At 53.8% G+C, this 16527-nt stretch overlaps 1 protein-coding gene across 2 annotated transcripts in view; it reads left to right on the forward strand.

Annotated features, from left to right (window-relative positions):
- The first annotated feature begins 766 nt into the window (after positions 1–766).
- LOC111142593 (BCR, RhoGEF and GTPase activating protein) overlaps positions 767–16527 on the forward strand; it is a 121126-nt gene continuing 105365 nt past the window's right edge. For both annotated transcript variants that reach the window (XM_022495886.1, XM_022495887.1), the window contains exon 1: positions 767–2191. In XM_022495886.1, the coding sequence (XP_022351594.1) occupies positions 880–2191 (1312 nt within the window). In that variant the 5' untranslated portion in view covers positions 767–879. The remainder of the gene's footprint in view (positions 2192–16527) is intronic.

The raw sequence follows: 16527 nt of genomic DNA on the forward strand, positions 1-16527 counted from the left end.
CCCCTCCCCTGCTCCCGTGTGAGGACGTGGCCCGGCGGATGGCCCCTAGAGCTCTCAGCCCTGACGCTGGAGAGCGGCTGCCGGGTTGTGGAGACGTGAGGATCCAGGTGTTCCTATTCCAGGAGTGCAGAACTCGCCAGGGCCTCCAAGTCTGACGGCCGGGTTCGCCACCGCGGGGGACTGAGTTTCCCAGGGCGCGGAGACCGAGAGAGAGCAGTGGCCGGGTGGGGGCGCGGCCTCCCGGCGGCCCCTCCCCCCATACCTCCCCACCCCCCTCACACCCCCCTCCCACCCGGAGCCCTCTGCACGGCCCCTTTAAGAGGCCCGCCCGGCCCCGGCAGCCGCGCCGCGGCCACCGCCCCCCGGCCCTCCCCTTCCTGCGGCGCCGAGTGCGGGCCGGGCGGGAGTGCGGCGAGAGCGGGCCGGGCAGAGCGCGGCGCCCGGGAGGCGGCAGCGGCCGGGACGCGGCGCGGGACAGAGACCAGAGGAGCGCGCGGGCGGCGGCCATGGGCTAGCGGCGCCGGGCCGAGGGGAGGGGAGGGCAGCGCCCGCGCCGCGCCGCGCGGAGGAGCCCCGCACACAATAGCGACGCGCGCAGCCCCGCGCCCTTCCCCCGCCCTCGCGCGCGCCCGCCCCCCTCGCGCGCGCCCTCCTCCGCGCCCCGCGCCGCCCGGGGGAGCCGAGCCCGCCGCCTCACCTGCCGCCCGGGAGGGGGCGGGCATTGTTCGCCCGCCGCCGCCGCTGCCGCCACCACCGCCACCGCCGCGCTGGGCCATGGGGGCCGCCCGGCGCCCCGGGCCGGGCCTGGAGAGGTGGTCTCTCCGCCGCTGAGGCGGGCCCCGTGCGCAGCCGGGCGGCGCAGGTGAAGACAGCCGCGCCATGGTGGACCCGGTGGGCTTCGCCGAGGCGTGGAAGGCGCAGTTCCCGGACTCCGAGCCGCCGCGCATGGAGCTGCGCTCGGTGGGCGACATCGAGCAGGAGCTGGAGCGCTGCAAGGCCTCCATTCGGCGCCTGGAGCAGGAGGTGAACCAGGAGCGCTTCCGCATGATCTACCTGCAGACGCTGCTGGCCAAGGAGAAGAAGAGCTACGACCGCCAACGCTGGGGCTTCCGACGCGCCGCGCAGCCCCCCGACGGCGCCGCCGAGCCCCGCGCGTCCGCGCAGCGCCCGCTGCCCGCGCCCGCCGACGGCGCCGACCCGCCGCCCGCAGAGGAGCCCGAGGCCCGGCCGGACGGAGAGGGCTCACCGAGCAAGGCCAGGCCCGCGGCCGCCCGCAGGCTAGGGGCCACCGTGGTCGCAGACCGGGAAGACCGGGGCCCCCCCACCAGCGTGGCGGCGCTCAGGTCCAACTTTGAGAGAATCCGCAAGGGCCACGGCCAGCCCGGGGCGGCGGACGCCGAGAAGCCCTTCTACGTGAACGTCGAGTTTCACCACGAGCGCGGCCTGGTGAAGGTCAACGACAAAGAGGTGTCGGACCGGATCAGCTCCCTAGGCAGCCAGGCGATGCAGATGGAACGTAAGAAGTCCCAGCACGGCCCCGGGCCGGGCCTGGGGGACGCACCCAGGCCCTCTTACCGGGGCCGATCCTCAGAGAGCAACTGCGGCTTCGACGGCGACTACGAGGACGCGGAGCTGAACCCCCACTTCCTGAAGGACAACCTGATCAACGCCAATGGCGGCAGCAGGCCCCCTTGGCCGCCCCTGGAGTACCAGCCCTACCAGAGTATCTACGTCGGGGGCATGATGATGGAAGGGGAGGGCAAGGGCCCCCTCCTGCGCAGCCAGAGCACTTCGGAGCAGGAGAAACGCCTTACCTGGCCCCGCAGGTCCTACTCCCCTCGGAGCTTTGAGGACAGTGGAGGTGGCTACACCCCGGACTGCAGCTCCAATGAGAACCTCACCTCCAGTGAGGAGGACTTCTCCTCCGGCCAGTCCAGCCGCGTGTCCCCCAGCCCCACCACCTACCGGATGTTTCGAGACAAGAGCCGTTCACCCTCGCAGAACTCGCAGCAGTCCTTTGACAGCAGCAGTCCCCCGACCCCGCAGTGCCAGAAACGGCACCGGCAGGGCCAGGTCATCGTGTCGGAGGCCACCATTGTGGGTGTTCGCAAGACGGGGCAGATCTGGCCCAGTGATGGGGACAGCTTGTCCGGCAGGCTGCCTCAGGATGGCACCTTCCATGGAGACGCAGGTGGGTACCTCCACCAGCTTGGGTGGGCACACCTGCACCCTGGCTGGAAACCATTGAAAAGAAAAGGGGTCCGATGACCCGGGGAGGAACAGGTAGATACTTCTTTGGACTGTCCATGTGCTGTTGTGAACGGGAAGGATTCCTCCTGATCCTACACCTGAACAAACGGCCATCCCCCACTTCCTCCTGAATGCAGATTCCCAGTGTTTGGACTGGGATTGGGTTGGGAGGGGCAGTGTGTGGACATGGTAGGTGGCTGTTCCTTTGGTTCTAGAGCGGTGGGCTTGTACGATTCTGTGGGTTGAGACCAGGGTGCCCTGGGCAGTAATCTCCTCACCCTTTGATCACTCCATCTAGGCAGTGGGGGTCGTATTAAGAGGGGGCCATCTCTGCCTTCTAGATCAGGTACTTTCAGTGGGGATTGATCTGTGTCTCGGGAATTCCCCGCCGCCCCAACTGTTCCTGTCCTGGAAGACACTAATGGGGAAGCTAAGATGTTGCTAGCTGCTCGCCCAAGGCATAGAAGTGTCAGGTTTGCTTGCTAACCAGCCGCCCAAATGCAAGTCAGAGCAGGTAAAAATAAGAATTAGGAGGAAGCGAGGTGACAGGCAGTTCTGACTCAGTGGGCCCCTGAAAATTCACGGGGGTGAAGATTTTATCCAGGGCTGAAACAGCGCCACACCTTTTCTGATTTGCCTGGCTTTGATGGGAGGCATACCCATCATTACTCACCCGTAGTCTCCTGTGTGCCTCTTACCCCAGCTCCATTTTCTCATCCTTCCATCCACTCTTGCCTCCTTGTCTTCCCAGGAATGAGTGTACAGTGGTGCTCATTTTGGCCTCCTAATCCATGGTGTGACCCTTGGCCCTAAGATTAAACCTGTGGGGTTGTGTATAGAACTTCTGGGGTGATGGGTTTTGGGGTCCAGGCATGGTTTGTAAGATTGGAGTAAGGAGAGGGTGGGTGGGTGTGGGGCTTCGGTGGGCTGGTCAGGGGTTGGATGTGAGGCTGTGGGAGGACTCTTGGTGTCCTGGTCCCTTTTGGGCTGATCCAGTTTTCTGCTCCATTGATTTTTCTTTTTCTGCTGATGGAGTTGTACGTGCTTCTATCGTCAGAATCCTCTTGAAACAAGTAAGGCTATTTTTGGCTCTGTCAAGTGGCCTTTTTGTGATTGGTGGTCTTTTGTGTGTGTTTTAGAGACATCCAGTTACTGATTTACGTTTCCAGCTGGGGGTGGCTGTGGCTTGCTGCTCAGACCTGTGGCCTGACCCAGCTGCATCCCTTAGGTCCCTCACTGGGGGGTGGAAGGCTGTAGTATTTAGAAGCCTGCTTTACAGGCACATTAGCTCCCCTGGGGTCTGGAGGATTGCCCTGTGGTCACTGGGCACCATCCTTGTCTGGCCAGCTGTCGACTGAGTGAGCTAGCTTGAACTGGCCCTCATTTCTGGGACGTGGGAGAGCATTATTAAAATAGAGAAAATGAGAGGTTTTCCTGGAGACCTAGAATCTGAAATGGTATTCTCTTGCTGATGGTGAATTCTGAGTTTCCAGAAAGTGGGGGCTGGTCAGACCAAATGTGTTCCGGTAGGTTGCCCTTCAGTCCCTCTTCCCTTCTCATCAGCAGCTCCATCCAGCCTCTCATAAAGCTGCCGCAGGCGTGGGACCCTGGATCTGTGTGTAACTCAGGGCAAGCTCTCAGGAAATGGCCCAAGGGTGAATTTTACAACTTGGACCTCACTCTTAGGATTTTCTGGATCTTTCTCTGAATGTCCTCAAGGCCCCATGTTCTCTCTCCTGTTAGGTTTTAAAAACTGGTTTTCAGCTCTGTACTCAGCACTCTTCTGAGCCTTGTGGCTGGAGGTGAAGGAAGGGAGTCTGTGCTGGCAAAGCCATCTGCCTCTTTCTGGACTGTTTCCTGATGTTCTTTAGACGGCTGTGGGACCTGCTGGCCAGGGCTGTGCCCTGCAGAGGGACAGTAAGGAAAACTACAGTGTGGGAGGGAGTGGAAGCACCCTAATTTTTCACAGCAGCAGACATGGAGGCCCAGCTCTTATGGCTTCAGAATCCCTTTGGATGAGGTGCTCTCGTGTATTTCAGTTGAGGGCCCCTGGCGTTGGAGGGAAGAAGCTGGAATGACCTCTGTGTGCCAGGCATGGTGGCAGCATGCCTTCATGCAGGGCCCCTCACAGGTTCTTCCATCACCCCGTGGTGGGTCTGCCCAACCATAGGTAAGGACAAAACCAGGAAGTAGCAGAGCTGGGATTCCAGGGGTTCCAAGTCCCTGTGGGAGTGCAGATCCATTCCTTCCCAAATATGGCCACCTGAGAGTACTCTCTGAATCGCCCTGCATTGCACCTGAAAATCCTGACTGGGTTGGCCCGGGGGTCCTTCCCCTCCGCACACTCAGGATCCATCAGCTGTGAGCCCTGCTGTGTGCAAGCCCTTCCCTTTCTACATTGCGGGCTACATAGAAGGGGAGTATGGTTCTTGCCATCTGGGACCTTCCACGTTGATGGGAGACAGGAACACACACAGCACTTATGTGTTCAGAGGGAGTGAGATCAGGGAAGCTTCCGGAGGCAGCTGTGCTGGAGAGAGGGCTTGCCTGTCAGCACACGTCCAGCGGCAACAGGCGGGGGAAGCTGAACGCCCTGAGATGGGTGCGAGCAAAGGCTCAGGGGGCACCCATGTCAGGCTCCTGTGGCTCTGAACTGCTTTCTTTTTTTTTTTTTTTGTAATAAAAAATATGTAACAAAATTCACCATTTTAACCCATTTGAGCCATTTTTAACGTGCAGCTCGGTGGCATTAAGAACATTCACACCGTTGTGTGCCCATCGCCACCCTCGTCTCCAGAACTTTTTTCCTCCTCTTCAACTGAAACTGTCCCCACTGAACAGCAGCTTCCCATTTCCTCTCCTTGAGTTCCTGAAAACCGCCACTGTGCTGTTTCCTAATTTGACTATTCTTAGTACTTCTTGTAAATAGTCATACAGGATCTGTCTCTCTGTATCTGGCTTATTTCACTTAGCAGCATCTCCCCAAGGTTAGCCACATGGTAGCACAGGCTCTGCATGTTTTGAAGGCAGGATGATGGACCTCGAACTTAGAGTCCCGCGATCAAGAGTCCCGTGCTCCACTGACTGAGCCAGCCAGGTGCCCTACAGGTCTGAGGAATTCTTGATCTGAACGCTTAGTGTCCCGGCTGTCCCTCGGTCCCTTTCCAAGTATCAGTCATGAGACTGGACCCCAGATCCTGTATTACTTTATGGGCTCTCATACAGGTTGCTGCCCTGTGTTTTCACATCTCTGTTAAGCACTTTAATTTGGTCTTTGCATTCCGCCAGTGTGTAGTGACCAGAATGATCAGTGCTTTGTTTCTCCCTTGGGTGATTGAATGGACCAGCCACCAGTTAGACTGAGTAATTCTGGGCCAGGAAAAGGTCACTCAGGCCTTGCACTGGCTTGATCATCATCTCTTTAAATCAGACCCCGTGGTCCCCTTTGAACTGACTATAGTCTGCTTTCCATAAACAGACGCAGGGTGGACAGAACCAACCAGGTGGAGTCTGAGACCGTTAAGTCATCAACAGGGTGGAAGTGGAGTCTAGTTCAAATTTTACGAGGGTTTTCTGATTCCAGAATGGATGGCTTCCTTGTTTGGGGAACAGAATGAAATATTCTGGAACCCTTCACTAAGGAAGGAGCTAGCTGGGAGTGCTGTTGCTTTGTGTGGGTCCAGGACAACGTGCCTTCCCCATTCCTCCTTTTTACCTCATTTGTTACTTCTGGCTTCAGTAGCCACCTCCCCTCCTTGACTGGGAGTCCTGTGGTCCTGTTTATGTGACTGCGGCCCTCACTAGGACAAAGCATTCGTGTGAGCCATATTCTTGGTCCAGTCGGGAGAAGACATGGCAATGCTTGAGGCCCAGGGTGCAGCTGACTATTGTGGTTTGGGGGGCTTCCTCATTCACAGTGAATGGATAGGCATTTTCAGGTGTACTCAAGTTGTCAAACAACAGGCCTGAGTTTTGACGCAGCTGCCCCGGGTTTTTGGGGTTTTTTTTAGATCTATTTATTTATTTTGGAGAGAGAGCACAGGTGCACGAGTGGGGGGAGGGGCACAGGGAGAGGGAGAGAGAGAATGTCAAGTAGACTCCCGGTTGAGTGCAGAGCCTGACAGAGGGCTCGATCCCATGACCCTGAGATCATGACCCAGGCCAAAACCAAGAGTCAGATGCTTAACTGACTGAGCCACCCAGGCACCTCCACGGCTGCCTTTTAGATCAAGGTTCAGGAGGTAATGGTGGTGCGTTTAATTAATTAAATTATAGTCCCACTAGGGTCCCTCACCTTGACTAGGATACTATGACGTAGGATTTTGTTTTGGGGATTTTTGTTTTTTACTTACTGTTTTGTTTTGTTTTGCTTTGAAAACAATGGAGTAAATTAAGTTAAAATGTTACTTATGTAACATGATAGGTTTGTGTTTCTTTACTGGGGTATAACATACGTAACCAGATGTGTCATTTTAACTGTTGTTAAATTTATAATTCAGTGTCATTAAGTACATTCAAATGGTTATGCAACCATCACCACCGTCCATAGCTGGAACTTTTTCGTCTTGGGAAACTGAACTCAGCGCTAACTCATCTTCCCTCTACCTCAGTCCCTGGCAGCCACCGCTCTTCTCTCTGTCCATGTGAGTTGGCTTATCCTAGGTCCCTCATGTCAGTGGAGTCACATAATAGCTGTCCTTCCGTGTCTGGTTGATTTCACTCAAGTAGGGTTTTGAAGTTGCCAGGAGCAGTGTTCTCATCCTTAATTCCCATTTCTGGTCCATAATAGGTATGTTTAGGAAAACACCTGTTAGTCATGGTGCTACTTCCTTGGCTTTCACACCCACGTTTTGAAGTGGCCCCAGGTATTAGTTTGCTAGGGCTGCTATGACAAAACACAACAGGCGGAGTGATTCAAATAACAGGAATTTATTTTTCCTTTGTTTCTAGAGGCTAGTAGTCCAAGATCAAGATGTCGGCAGGGTTGGTTTCCTCGGAGGTCTCTCTCTCCTTGGCTTGACTTGCAGATGCCTCCCTGCTTGTCCCCTCCTCCCCCATTGCCTCTTTCCATGGTCATCCCTCTGTGCTTCTGCTCCCCTCGTGTCTCTCTGTCCAAGATGTCCTCCTTTTATAAGGACACAAGGCATATTGAGTTAGGGCCTACCATAATGACCCCATTTTAACTTTATCACCTCCTTAAAGACCCTGCCATCTCCATATACAGTCATGTTTTGAGGTACTTGGCGATTGGGGCTTCAGCATATGGATCTGGGGGGGGATACAGTTAAGCCCACAACACTCAGTGAGTCCCTCATTGGGCAGCTGCGGAAAGGCTGCTGTGACAGAGAGAGATGGTGCTTGTGCTGGCCTCACCAGCCATGTTTTAGGAAGTACTTGAGGGATATGTTGTTTGGTGCTATGGCAGCTTCGTGGAGCCAAGAAAACAAAACCTGGCGTCAGGAGGACTGTGTCTTCCTGCTTCACGGTTACCATACATCATGCCTTGCTGAAGAAGTTAGCGGTTGGATCCTGTCATTGCTAGGATTCTTTTCTTCAATTCTTTGATTTTTTTTTTTTCCCTTTAAAATTCTAGGTTAGGAACATGGTGCTTTCCATATCTTTCATCTTTACCTACTTTTCTGTTAGCAAGGCAACTGCCTCTCCCCATTCAGTCACCCAGCAGTGTTTATTGAGTATCTGCTGTGTGCCAGACCTCGTCTCCGTGGAAGTTCTCTCATGCCTTTATTCGTGGATTTGTGGAGAGGCTAATCTCCAAAGGGCCTTGTCTTTAAACTAACACACCTGCACCAAAATAATAATAATTTGTTTAATTAAGAAAAAAAGTAAAATAAAAACTAACACACAAAAATAAAAAACCTTTATAATGTCCTGGTATCTTCCCTATGTATCTTCCTTTCACTGTATTTTTGCAGCGATTTCCTGTTAATCCTGTGTCTGACTGGTTTCCTTCTCCAGGGAAGTGAGAGCCTTAAGACAGGATCCTACCTTCCTCGGTGTCCTAGGATGTGCCTCACTCTAGGCTCTTAACCATGTGTGAGGTATGGTGTCCTGAGCGCATGTGGGTCTGCCCGTGTCTTGGGTATTGTGGATGTTTGTGGGTCAAAGACAGGATGAGACCCCATTTCTGGGGTCTCTGTTTGCTCAGACCCTTCTCTGGTTCTTTTTAATCCTGCTTCCCCCAACCCCATCAGATAATCAACATCAGATTTTCGGGGTCCCAGTGATACCACTTGCCCAGGAAGGAAATTATCTGAAGATTTTTTTTCCTTCTTTGCTGAGCCTTGGTCTTCCCAGGCTCAACCTTAGTGAGCTTCCCGAGTCCTCAGACGGGGGCCTGCTAATTAGCTGTGTTGGCTTCTAGCACTTGCAATGGTGACCTTGCAAAATGACTGTGCACAGGGATGGCTGCTGGTGCCCAAGGGAGACATGGCTGGCGGGTTCAGAGCTGCGCCTGCCTGCCAAGGTGTGCTGCTGCGGGAAGACTGAGGCCCCACTTGTGTGCTAACTACAACTTTGGTGGAGACTGGTTCATGTGCCCTTGAAACATTCTTATGACATGGCTGGAGCAAGATCATTAACTTAATTATATGCCATCAGCTGACTGGGTCTGAGCGGGTGTGAGACAGACACGCCCGCCCAAGGTCAGGCAGTTGGTGGAGGGGCTGGTGCTGGCCTTTCTCCTCAGACCGTAGAGTGATGCCAATCACAGGAGTGTGGGCACAGAGTGATCTCCTCCCTCAGTAGGTGGAGGGACATTCAGCAAACACGTTTCAGACAGGAATGGTGCGGAGTGTCGGGAGACAGGCTTCCCAGCAGGTCATTTTCAGTCTGCTGGGGAGACAGCCACATAAACCTTAGTGTTGTGATAGGCATCATCCGGTTCCAGCCTCTGGGCAGTTCCAGGAAGGTATCAGCAGGGGACCAAGAGGACAAATACGTTGGAGGATGCTGCTCATCTGTCTGCCTTTTCCACCCAGTGGTCAAGAGCTGAGGGGGGAGGCTGGAGGATGCTCTGCTGGGAGCAGGTTCCAGGAGGTACAGAGGGACAAGGCCCAGCTGGGAGGATGGGACAGAGACGGCTGGCCACATGCACGGAGGGTCAGTACGTGGCCCAGGGAGCACGAGGAAGGAATTGTCTCTGGCTGGCCAGGAGGCTCCAGGGGACCGTGGGAGAAGAGGAAAAAAGACTTGCTGCTGCAGTCAGGGATGGAGGAGCCCAAGGAGGATCCTTCACTCAAGTTCCCTCTTTTGGTTTAAGAAGAGCCTTTGAAGATTCACCTCATTTTAATGGCCTGACCTATTCCTTTTAACGTATGCTGCTGGAATTAGTTGGAATGCCAGTAGAGCAGGAACGATATTTACGCACATATCCTTGTAAGTGACAAAGTGGATATTCTAGAAGCAATCTAGAGGCAACATACGTCAGCCTAGTTTGGGGCAAGAATGCAGATGATAAAGGTAGACCCAGGGTGTGGTCCTGTGCAGGGCATTGATTCTGTGGCCCGAAGACCATGACCCCCTCATTTGAAGGCTCTGAGGGAACTTGATTGCACAGAGTGGATGGTCCCCGGGGGTCTGGCCCCCTGTCTGGTCTTATGGAGTTGCCCCCTCAGGCATCTAATGCTGGTTGATTGCACACCACTTAGCAAGAGATTCTAAAGGAGAAATGCATAATTCAGGAGGGGCAGGCCATTTTACCCACTTGGCTCAGCAAGAGTGCCCAGTATGAGCTCCAGGGGTCCCAGGGGTCTGCCATGGCTGTGAGCCCCCTCTGTTCCTTCTCATAGTGTGTCCTCTGGGGTTGAGTGGAGTTCTTGCATATGCAATATGCAGCATCTATTTTTCTGCCTCAAGGCCCCAGGTGTGAGGTTCCATCAGCCCAGAGAACCTGGGGCTGCACACCCATGTTGCTGAGCCCTCCTTCCTGGGACATATCTACCCCCATGGTGGATAGAATGAGTTCCCCTTGCGGTGTTCCCCATTGCAAGGCCTTGTGACTTTGGGGGCCCTCAAAGCTAGAGACTGGAGGAAAAGTGAGACCTCTTGATTTTTCTCCTAGAGTCTCCCCCCCCCCCCCCCCCCCGCCGTCAAGTTTGTGGAGGGAAGGCTTAGAACCACATCGCTCTCACTTTTAGTGATTGTAAAGCCTCAAGAGAGGAAATAAAAACTGCAGACTTTCTTATTTTAATAGGAAAAAAAGGAGGAAGATGGGAAGCTCTGGAAATTACTAATGCTTTGGCATATACAGGCTCTGTCTGCAGATTTCCTAAGGCTTTACAGACCAGAGGGCGTTGCCTGGTGTACATAGTTGGGGAGGATATTGGAGAGCTGGGCATGGCCCCAGCAGGGTGCCTCTGAGGTGGGGGGGCAGCTCCTGGGGCAGGTGGGCGAGGTGAGGAGCTGGCCCCCATGGTGAGCAATGGGGTGTGGGGAAGAACTGTGTGAGGTTTCCCCAGAGCGTCAGGGGAATCAGGGTGGCCCACGATGTTCCCCAGCTACACCTCACCCCCTCCCTGAGAGGCTGGGGCCATCAAACCTGCAGCATGACTGGGGACATGCTCCTTTTGAGAGCTCCAGAAAGTCTTTTGCTTGAAGACCTGGGGGCAAATGCAGTTTCCATCCCATCTGGTGCCTGGGATGGTGGGCACATGGTTGTCTGGTTTCCTTCACTGACCCCCTGTAAACCAGGAGCTGCATTCTCACCTTGTGGGGGTGGTTCTTAAATGACCGAGGTAGAGGGGTGCCTGGGTGGCTCAGCTGGTTGAGCATCCAGCTTGTGATTTCGGCTCAGGTCATGGTCTCAGGGTCGTGAGATCAAGCCCTGCATGGGGCTCCGCACTTAAAGTCTTTTTAAAAAAATGGCTGAGGTAGAATTCACACCACAGAATTCACTCATTTCAAGTGTACAATTTAGTGTTTTTTTAGCATAGTCATAGGGTTACGCAAGCATCACCACTGTCTAATTTTAGAAAAATTTTTCATCACCTCAAAAGGAGACTGTTCCCATCAGGTACCATGACCCCCTCTCTCCCACAGTCTCTGGCATCTACTTTCTGTAGATTTGCCTTTATTTTTTTTTTAAGATTTTATTTTATCGTTTATTTATTTAGAGGGAGAGAGAGAGAGAGAGAGCGTGTGTGCAGGGAGAGAGAGAGAATCTCAGGCAGACTCCCCACTGAGCACAGAGCCGGACTCAGGGCTCGATGTCACAACCCTGGGACTATGACCTGAGCCAAAACCAGGAGTTGGATGCTTAACCAATGGAGCCCCCCTGGCATCCCTAGATTTGCCTTTTCTGGACATTTCACATGAATGGAATTGTATAACACGTGGCCTTTTTATCTTCTTTCACTTAAAATAAGGTATTAGGGCTCATCTCTGTTGTAGCATGCATCAACACCTCCTTCCTTTTGGTAGCCGAATAATATTCCGGAAGGTGTTTTGGTACCTGGCTGGCCGGGCCCTTACTACTGCCTGGGTACACTCTACTGGCTCATGGGGGTCCCGGTCAGACCTTGAGGCCTGAGAGGCCTGTGTGTGGAGATTCTGGAGGGATGGGTGGAGCCTCCTTTTCCTTGGGGGAGGGCCCTGGGGGGATGGGATGCCAGAAGCCAAGCTGTGGCTAAGAGTTGGCTGGCCTCACCAGAACTTGATTCAACCTCCAGCCTGAGGCTCCATGTCATAGTCTGTCAATCAGGAACCTGCTTGTTCAGAGGCAGCATTTTCCATTCACAGACTTTGAAGATTGTGGTCTTCCCCTAGGTGCCCCTCCCTTTTATTGTGGTGAAATATTAGAGCATACAGTGTATCATTTAAACCATTAAGTGTCCAGTTCATTGGCATTGAGCACTTTCACACTGTTCAATAATCACTGCCATCCATCTTCAGAACTTTCTCATCATCCCAGGCTGAAACTTTGTCCCCATTAAACAATAGCTTCCCACCCCCTCCAACCCCCAAACCCTGGCACCCATCATTCAGAAAGTATTCTGCTCCAGGATGTCATATACGTGGACTCATACAGCACTTGTCTTTTTGTGTCTGGTTTGTTTCACAGAGCACAATGTTTTCAGTTTCTTCCTTAAGCCTTTTGGTGCCAGGCCTGGGTGGCAGCTGGACAGACAGCAAGCCCCCCAGAGACTGAGCTGACTGAGGCCTCCGCTCAAGGGAGAAGAGCAGCCGGTGCTCTGGGCATCTGCTGCATTTGCCGAGTTTTGCATTTTTCTCTCATAGGGGCCCCTGTGGACAAGTAGCAGGGACCCCCATGGCTGAGGTTTTAGGTGAAAGACTCAAGACCATCCGCTTGTTTGGACTTCTTCTGTACTTGAATAGTTAGGGGGATCTTTGTCTCGTGACCTTGCCTGGTGTCACGGAGCAGCTGTGATGCAAGGCAGGGGAATGCAAAGGCTGGACTAGCAATGCTTGGACTCCTCCAAAGAGAGGTGGTCGCCACAATGGATTTGACCATCCTCCAGTCGGCTGGAAGTCCCAGTGGCCTGACTTGTAAATTATCTTAGGTTGATGCTCAGCATAGCACATTCAACTCTCTTGGGGGCGGGGAGGGGGGTGGGAGCATGCCAGCCGTCGTGTGCAAAAATGGTATTTGTGTTTGCCTAAATCTTAGACCCTAGACCAGAAAATGTGATTCTTTCATGAATGTTGATTTCTGAAAGCTTTCTACTTTCCTGTGGGAACATGGGTGAATGTGTCTATATTCATATTTGGAGGTATGGGATTGTTACTGGAAATGTATTTTTTTTTTAAAGATTTTAATTATTTATTTGACAGATCACAAGTAGTCAGAGAGGCAGACGGGGGAGGGGGCGGGAAGCAGGCTCCCTGCTGAGTCGAGAGCCCAATGTAGGGCTCTATCCCAGGACCCTGAGATCATGACCTAAGCCAAAGGCAGAGGCTTTAACCCACTGAGCCACCCAGGCACCCCTGGAAATGTATTTTGTAGGTGTATTTTTGTTGTTGTTTATTACAGTTGCTTTCTTAATTTAGAAAGCATTGCCATTTTCAAACCCCCATGAAGGAAGAAAGAGAGGACACTAAGCCCCGTTGCTCAGAATCTGCCTGGGCCCGTCTCACCTATCCTTTCTCTCTCCCTGGTATTCAGTGTATTCATTGTTGCCTTTTTTTTTTTAATTGTGGAAAAAAATGATACATAATGTAAAATGTACCGTCTTGACCACTATGTGCAGAGTTCAGTAATTGCGAGCATTCGATTTTTTAAGAGGCCAAGGTGGTGGGGAAACACTGTTCTTCAGGAGGGTTTGTCCCTCCCCTGTTCTAGGAAATAGGAAGATTGGTTCAGACTCAGCCCTTAGCCCCGGGGTATGAGGAGCCTGCAGACCAGGGTGGGAGCAGAGACAAGCAGGCACTTGAAATACAGTGATGTGAGAAAGGTCTTGGGGTTCTGTGGAGAGAGTGGGGCTGTGGGGCGCATGGGCGGGAAGCCCCATGTCCTCTGTCCTGTGTCCTTGGGGAAGAGGGCTAGGAGGATGGTTCTAGGTGGAAAGGAGAGTGGCAAGAGCTTAGAGGCTGGGAAGTAATCACCATGCTAGGAAATAGCAGAGCCTGTTTGGTTGGAGAATTAATGTAAAATGTGGGCAACAGGGGAGGTGAGGGTGGATATAGGAGGGTCAGGGTAATGCTGGGCAGGCCCAGGAAAACAAGCTGAGGACGTAGTGCTTTCTCGAAGGGTAATGGGGCAGGTAGAAGGTTGTTGAGAGGGGAAGGGATGCCTTTGGAGCTTTGCCTCAGGAAAAGCATTTGGCAGGAGTGTACAAGATGGTCTGGTGGGAGTTGGGGCCCCTGGAGTTGTTGTCTTGGGAATGAGTGGGGCTGGGGGGAGGATGGAGAGGATGAGAGCAAGCAGGTGACAGAAGAGAAGAGAGGCGAGGAGGTGACAGAAGAGAACAGAGGCGAGCCTGGTAGAGTCTGGGGGTTGGCATCCTGGTAGAGTGGGAGCAGCAGGCTGCAGACCTTTAGAGAGAAAGGGCCAGGTAGGACAAGACCAGGACGACTGACAGCCCAGCAGGTGTGTGGAGAGAGAAGAAGGCTTGAGCAGGCCTGAGGTTTGCATGTTTGGGGGCTCATGAGAGAGAGGGGAGTCTGAGATGAGAGGGGAAGTGTGGGGGGGGGTTCATGTTGCAGAAAGGTGAAGGAGTCAGGGATTTAGGATCGGAGTTTGAGAGAGCTCCCCGAGTGTGTACCCATGGGCTTGCTTGGTCCCAGGGTCCAAATAGAAGCTCCAAGGAGGTGATCAAGGTGTGTCTGGGGGGTCAGTGATCGGGTTACTGCTGAACAGTGACCAGGAGTGATGTGGCTTTCAGGTGCCTGGGCCTTGTGTGCATGGGATGGTGCTTCAGAGACACTGGCCTTGGCCTGGCTCACCCCGGGACACAGGGGGTTAGGGAGGTGAGTGAGGGGTGAGAAGATCTGGAGGGGACAGAGATGAAGGGGGCTGTAAGGCCAGAAAGTTCGTTTGGGAGAGCGGGAGTTGGGGCCCCTTAGCTGGTCTGAGAGGGAATGGGGAGGTCCGCCATGTTTCTGGCACAGGGGGTAATGGGACAGTGGCCATGTGGGTCATGTCCCCGTGGCTGGTGGCCAAGTATGGCTGGAGAGGAATGCAATGATGAGCCCTGTACTAGTGGGGTATCAGATGCGGAGCCTGTGGCTTAGGGGCCCCGGTGAGTCATGGTAATTTAGGTCTGGGATCTGAGACCCACGTGCGTGAGTGCCCAGTAGGGAGGCCCTTGTGGAACAGGGTCTTGTCATGGAGCAGTCAGATGGGCCCACCCTTGCCCCCGAAAGCAGCTGGTGAGCCACTGTTATAATTTGGCCCTAAGAAGTCCAGGTTGTGATTATTAACTAAGTCTGGTTTCCTCTCCTGTGGAATTTCTTCAGTGGCCAAATGGTATGAGCTGGGCAGCAGATTCTCCTCTGTGGAAGAGCAGGCAAGGCTCCAGAAGGGCTGTTTGGGTTGCGTGTGTGGAGGGGTAGAGAGGTGCTCTAGAAGGGGTGTGAGTCTCCAGAAGTAGACCAGTGCGGGTCTGGAAAAGAATGCCCATGGCTCCAGAAAGGGGTGTGTGAGGAAGCGTCAGAGACTTGGTCCCAAAAATTCCTTTGTCATCTCCCGGCTTCTCTGGCCCCATGAGCCCTGTGGTTGCTTATTTATCCCTGCTTAGTCTGCAGTCTCAGGTTCCAGAAACTCTGGCAAGGAAGTCCAGGAAGGTTAATGGGCTAAGGCCCGGCCTGCTGGCTGGCTGGGGGAGGCATTTTGCTCCAGCTGCTCAGGAAATGTCTGCTGCATTGGGCTGGACAGCCGGGCCTCCAGAAAGCCAGCAAGGGGCCTGCTTCCCTTGCTGCAGGTGCAAAATTGGCACGGTTGGCTACTGGGGAGCAACAAGCAGGGGTGCAGCCCAGGAGTGCGGGAGGGTACATCTGAGAGAACGGAATAGGGATGTCTCCTTCTCATGTCTTTCTCCTTTCTCCCTGGCTCCCTCAAGTATGTGAATTAATGGAAGCCATTCCTAAGGAGAGGAGGGTCACTTATGTTTGTTGAATTCTGAGTTGGGCATGACTGGACAGGAGCGTAAATACAACCGACCTTGGACATCAAAGGCCGAGGCAGGACCTGCAGGCATCACGGTATGTGCTCAGACACCCCGGCTGGCCTGACTTTCAGGCTCCAGGGTGCACAGACCAGGCAGGAGCAATAGGGCAGGATCCGTGGACTGTCCTTGGCTGTTCCCTCTCAGAGCTGTTTTGTTTTGAAGGTTCACAGGGGTTTTTGAAAGCCTGGGCCTGGCTGTGGTTTACTTGGAAAAGGTCTGGGGGTTTGTATTCGACTGCAAACCTTTTAAGGGTCAGCAGGCATAGCACATGATGTCTAGGAGGCCACGTTTTCCCCTGATATTCATGGAAGTGTGCAGACCTGGGAATGCCATAGTCGTACTTTCTGCTTGGTACAGCTAAGCCTGAAGGCTGCCAGCAGAGTGGTTACGGGAAATGGGGGTATTTGGCCTGGCAGAGAATGAAAGAAGTAGGTCTCCACCCCAGCTGCCCACATAGACTGCCTCTGCTATGGCTAAAACAGCCCCACACACATGTCCACAGTAGGTCACTCCGGAGGTTCTTATTTTGTTTTGAAAACTCAGTGTCTATGGGTCAGCAGTCAGGGCGTGGCTTAGCTGGTCCTCTGCTCAGGGTCTCCCAAGATTGCAATCCAAGTGTTGCCCAGGGCCAGGG

The sequence above is a fragment of the Enhydra lutris genome, unplaced genomic scaffold (assembly GCF_002288905.1).
Source record: "Enhydra lutris kenyoni isolate GAN:26980312 unplaced genomic scaffold, ASM228890v2 scaffoldscaffold8, whole genome shotgun sequence".
Lineage (NCBI taxonomy): Eukaryota > Metazoa > Chordata > Mammalia > Carnivora > Mustelidae > Enhydra > Enhydra lutris.